Below are 6,000 nucleotides of genomic sequence, written 5' to 3' on the forward strand. Positions count from 1 at the left end.
GACCAGTAGGTTTTTGCCCGGAGCTGGAGTGGAGCAATTCAAAAATTTGATTGCTCCAAATCCCTGGAGGAAAGAGTCTGTTTTTGGTTTTTAAATGACCCATATTGACTATGTTGGGGTTATAACAGCTGTTCTACACACACACACACACACCCCATATGGGAAGTCTAGTAAAACTGAGGGGTTTTGTTTCACCACATGTTAATTAACAGATGTTTATTCAAGGTCACTGCAGCTTAAGGTTAAACAGGACAAGCAACAACTGTGCAGTCCTATCTAACTTTGAATTTAGAGTCAATTTAATTAACGTGTTCACACACAACTAAAAAGGTGAAGTGTAGATACATGTGAGATTTCCTATGCATTCACCCGCTACTAGGCTGGCTGCATAGTTTTGTCATTTAAAAATACTGCCACGTCACTTTAATGCAACCATATACATGGCTAGTCTTGTGTCTTTCTTTTAATTACTGCCCTATGTTTCATCTTGTCTATATCCCATTGTAAGCTCTTCTAAGCCTGTGTTCCAATACATTTGTAAAGTGCCATATATGCCTATAGTATTCTATAAATGCTTATTATTCAGCTATTTATCCAGAGATTCTGGATACTTGTCTATTTTACACCAATTTTCTTGAGTTCATTGTCCTCCAGAGAACAGAGTCTCTATTTAAAGACTCCATTTCTCCCATTCAATTTCTCCTGGGGTTTACAAGCATTAAGGGTACAAGCTACTGGTACAAGCACTGCTGAAGCAAGACTCCGAATGAAGGAATCATTCAGACTCCATTTATTCTACACCCAATACCATACAACTCAACTAAGAAAAGTCTACAGAAACAAGTTGCTACAGATAACAGGCAGGACAGTTCTCGCCCCATAGATGGTCCTGACATAGTTAGGAGCATGACTGGAAAGTCCTTTCCTTTCATTCCTGTCTGGACTCCTGTTTAACATACAACTTAAACATCTTCACAGTATGTTTCTCATTTCTATGATGAGCTTTATGCTAGACATTGAGAAGCTCTTCAGAGAAAACTACAGGTTGCTGATCTATTTGTAACCAGGGAGAGTGGGAACCTTGTCAGAAAATCATCAGTTACCAAAGACTTGAAATTACAGAGCAAGAGTTACTCCACCTCTTTTGGACAAGAATCACCACAACATTCAGGGGCAATTCACATGTCAAGGGACATTTTCTCATCAACTGATTAACGTTACATACACATTTGGTTGATTTCAAATTTCACAGATGAACATTATTCCCACTGTCAAAAGATGTCCTCAAGCTTAATAGAAGAAAGTCCAGCTTTTCGCAGTTCCTTTCATATTTTTATAGTACAGCTGTGGAACTTCTCAGTTACTTGTATACATTTGATTTAGGAAGATTGAATTATTCTCTTAATTGTGTTATGGGACCTGCAGAATATCAACAATTTTATTTTCTAAATCAATTTAAGGACATGTGCATTATCTTGTCAAGGCTCAAAATCCCACACATTAAAAGAACAGTTATACAATTTAAAAGATTTGAATGTGCCCCTCAAAAAACTCAAGACAAGAGTTATAGGGATGGGATTTTTAAAGTTAGAGAGAAAAATTAAGCTCCCAAATTTAGTGCTATAGGATTCAAGTTTATTACACAGGACATATAAAGTTTTATTGATGTGTTAAATATCAAGATAGTTAATAATCAATCGAACTAAATGATTATTTAGAACAATGGAGTAGCAAACCTCACCCCCTCCAGTTATTTAGAATGAGAACCCATCATAAGTGCACCATGTTCTCCACAGGTACAGGTAGCGTGGGTCACTGATATATTAGTGTGTTGTGGTCTCACTCGCTATTTTATGCTCTGGCATGCTATTAATTCAAGTCTCATTAAACAATAAAGATCTGTTAATAAATTAGTATTCTAACAAGGAATTTCAAAAGAGACAGCTGACAACTGCATGATGTTAGTTACACACAAAACAAAATTCATCTTAATTCACTGTGCTCTTCTTTCACTAGATTAGCTCTGCTGGCAAATCATTAATTTAAAAAGAGTGCTAGATTATTTCTTTGATATTCTGCAACACAGTTATAGAAGTGTTTAAGATTTGAGTGGCCGGAGAAAACAGGTCTCATTAACAACAGAAGTCTCTTAACAATTCTGCAGCCTTATTCTCCCATAGTAGTTCCCTTGGATTAGGCAGTCTATCCTCAATTCCCCAAACTGCAAGGGTTGTGTTACTTCCACACTCCCCAGTGTATTTTATACTATACATACTTGATAATTGTGTCATTTAAAGAGTTTAAGATTCATTAATTATGAATTACACCAATGAACTCCAATGTAACTTATTTTTCTTCACCTGGAATAGAAAGGAGTTCATCTGATATGGAGTAAAATTTAGTAAATGAAGTATTAATACCTGGATGCATAAATAGAAGAGAATGTATTCATGTTGCTGCTGAAAAAGTTATTTGGCAACACTCACCAAACATAACTTGTAGAGAGATTCCTTCAATGTAGCAATCAAGGCTCTACATGAGCAGGAATAGTTGAGCAATAGATTATCATCTGCCCAGGCCCAACTTTGTGCCTGACACAGGTTTGGAAACATGAATCCAAAAATGTGAAAAGTCAGCTTCATACCAACCATCACCACCAGTTTCCCCCAAAGACAGTCTATATGCAATGACACAAGAAATTAGTTCCAAATTCATTTATATCACTCTTATCATAGCTTGAGCCACAGGGAATTTTATTAATAGCCCTAGTCTCTTTGACCACAGCGCTTTAAGTGCTTTTTGATATTCTGCAGTTTGATAAAATGATTGTCTAGTTTCCTTTTGTTAATTATTCACTAGTAGAAATAATCCCGTGAAAGAAAAGTACAATGAAATTGGGTTCCCCCCCACAATTAGCATCACAGGATTTCAGTTTTTTGTTTTACTTCAAGTGTCATAAATAGTCAAACCAAGATCAATACATCTACTGGTAGCTAGTATTGTATTACCCATATTATTATTATCTCTTGTTTATTAAACACATTTTTAAGAACTAGAAACATGCTATTTATCACAGCTGTTGCATCTTACTACTTTAGACAACTGGATCAATGCATACTCCTGTGCTTATATACAAATCCAATTCCAGGATTGGAGCTTTAGATTGTAAACTCTTTGGGGCATAGATTATTTTTTCCATGTGCATTTGTACAGCACCCAGCACAATGGAGCCCCAAATCCTCATTGGGGTTTCTGAATCTGGGGTCGCTAAGGCAATACATATAATACTACCACCACATAACAGAAATAGTCAACTTAAAAAAAAAAAAAATCAAATCACACGTATACCTGATTCCTGATCCCACCTCCCAGTCTACTGTTAATACAATTAACTCCAGAATATTTCTATAAGGCAGAGCTGGGGTGGAGTGTGTCCTTTTTTTTCCTTCTTCTTTTTTTTCGGGGGCGGGGGGGAGAAGGGGGTATTTACATAGTGCACCTGACAGCACTTCATGTCTAGTCAGTTTCATTGTTTTCCCTGCATACTCAATGATTCTTTCCACCTATTATGTATTTCACACAGCTCTAGGGGAAATACACTTAAAAAAGAAACAAAACAAAAATAGCAACACTTGGTTTTACAGTTTTTGTGGCTTTACAAGTACTCCAGGGTAAATATAGGACCTGAAACTTAACTGATTAAAAAAAATTCAAGTTGATGTTATCCCTTTAAAGAACACAAACAAAAAAGGTCACTTTGACTATAAAAACTGGACTGGTTGACCTAATGCCATTCCCTCTCCTGCCCAAACTCTAATTTCCATTATCCTATACACTGTAACTTTCCCAAAATCCATTAAATTGGCTAATATAGAAGATTATTATTTGAAGAATAAAAAAAGATGTCAAAGAATTATCAGCTTGATTGATAGAACTGTTCTTAAAGTTGATAGTTTTTTGACAGTCCCTCCTGGTTTCCAGCTGTATAGCCCCTGAACTAGTTTGAAAAGAATCCACAGACAGCATTTAAATTTTACATTAACATCAGAAGTAAATCAATTGGACCTTGTTCTTTTCTCCTGAGTTTAAAAAAAAAAGGCCTCGTTTTCCTTCCCCCAAGCAAATTTGTCCAGAGAATAACAGAGTCTCTGAGAGTCAGGAAGATCCAGAGTCACGCTGTTTGCTCACAGACCGAAGAGGATCCAACGTGGCAGATTAACCTGCAGAATGGTAACTAATGATAGTTGCAGTCACTGATAATGTCACTGCCCATTGGCAGAGACGGGCTGCACGCTGGCTCTACGCAGCCGGTGGAAGTAGGGAACTCCCAGCCCCGGCAGGGCTCGCCCAGCCACACCTGGCTGGCTCTCCCCTACCGGGGCGGGGGCACACAAAGGAAATGGCCATCCCCCAAAGAAAGGCGAAGTGTGACCCTGATCCAGACTCACCTGGCGCCACCTGTCGGGGTCCCCGCAGCTGCCTACGAGGGAGAATGGGCCCCCCAGGGAATACAGGAGACCTGGGGCGATCCGGGCTCACCCTCCGCCACCTGTCAGGGTCCCCGCAGCTGCCAAGGAGGGTGAATGGCCCCCCCAGGGAATACAAGGGGCCTGGGGCGATCCGGACTCACCCTCCGCCACCAGTCAGGCTCCCCGCAGCTAGCCCCCGCCGTGCGGGGGCGGGGGCGTCCCGGGGAACAGGGCCCAGGCGCGGACTCACCCAGCGCCACCTGGCAGGCTCTCCGCAGCTGGCTGTACGGGGGCCGCTTCGCCTCCTTCTCCGCTAGGATCTTCTCCAGGGCCCGGGAGACGAACATGCTCTTGGTGCGGGTGTCCTGTTCCCGGGCCGGGGGCTGCATGGCCGAAGGCCCCGCCAGGGGAGGAGAACGGGGCTCAGAGGCTCCGGCCGCGTTGGGGCCCCATGATCTAGAAGAGGCGCGACTCCCTCAGCAGCGGCAATAGCGGCAGGGACACGGCGCCGCCATATTGGATCCGTCACGTGACTCCTCCAACGCTACCTTCCCCCGTCTTCCGGCGTGATCTCTGACCCCCCACAAAGTTGCCAATGGTGACGGAGAGGGCGGAGGTAGGAAAAGGGGAGGGGCCGGGAGAGTGGGTGTGGCCTGGCGGAGAGGCGTGGCCGTCGTGTCTGGGTTGATAATAAGGTCACAACTGGGGGCTTGCAGAGGAGGAAAGGGGAAAGCCCCTCTCCCCCCCATTTCACACTGCTTCAGCCATTACTGCAGGATTGGCTTGGAGTCTCTGGGAATTAAAGATTAATCTTTAATTTAAAATTGTGTCATGTGATTAAATCTCCAGGAATACATCCAACCGGAATTGGCAACCCTAATAGTTACCTATGCTAGCTAGTATGGGTATGCCTAGCCTGTGCTACGATGGCAGTGTAGACATAGCCACAGTCAGGAGGCACCAGTGTGGCACCGTCACTACAAAGAGAGAAATGTCACTGTGATAGGAAGTGACTCCGCATGCCACACCTCAACACCATTGCTTCTCAGTCAATGATATCATGTCATAAGCCAACATCACTACCTCTTAGGACCTTGAACTCCTTCTGCCACAGGGCTGAACCCCCAAAATCAGAACAGAACGCATTTAGGTGGTAGCGAGTCGTGGTTTAGCCAATGAACGTTTGAGGACATTTTGTTGCAATTGTAACGCCGACAGACCCCAGTCATCCGCGGGTGGGATCGAAGCAGGGAACCTCTGGAGCTTAGTGCGTGAGCCTGTACCGCATGAGCTAAAAGCCAACTGCCTGTTAAATGAGTCTGCTCTACAGCCTTAGCTAACGCTCTCTAAGTGGTCTTGGTACCACTGGGACATAACACCACACACAGGAGGTGTGTGGGTTACACAGTGTCATCACATCAAATTGTCAGCACATTCATTGCCATATAATATTGCAATGTGATTAGGTCTGCTCAGAAAATGTTAGGTATTTTATGTAAAAATAAAAAAATGTTCTAAATTTGTCCCAGAT

At 42.5% G+C, this 6,000-nt stretch overlaps 1 protein-coding gene across 2 annotated transcripts in view; it reads right to left on the reverse strand.

Annotated features, from left to right (window-relative positions):
* ARFGEF2 (ADP ribosylation factor guanine nucleotide exchange factor 2) overlaps positions 1-5,019 on the reverse strand; it is a 55,749-nt gene extending 50,730 nt beyond the window's left edge. For both annotated transcript variants that reach the window (XM_065414823.1, XM_065414824.1), the window contains exon 1: positions 4,720-5,019. In XM_065414823.1, coding sequence (XP_065270895.1) covers positions 4,720-4,858 — 139 coding nt within the window. In that variant the 5' untranslated portion in view covers positions 4,859-5,019. The remainder of the gene's footprint in view (positions 1-4,719) is intronic.
* Positions 5,020-6,000: the final 981 nt, after the last annotated feature.

The sequence above is a fragment of the Emys orbicularis genome, chromosome 12, assembly GCF_028017835.1.
Source record: "Emys orbicularis isolate rEmyOrb1 chromosome 12, rEmyOrb1.hap1, whole genome shotgun sequence".
In the NCBI taxonomy this organism is placed as follows: domain Eukaryota; kingdom Metazoa; phylum Chordata; order Testudines; family Emydidae; genus Emys; species Emys orbicularis.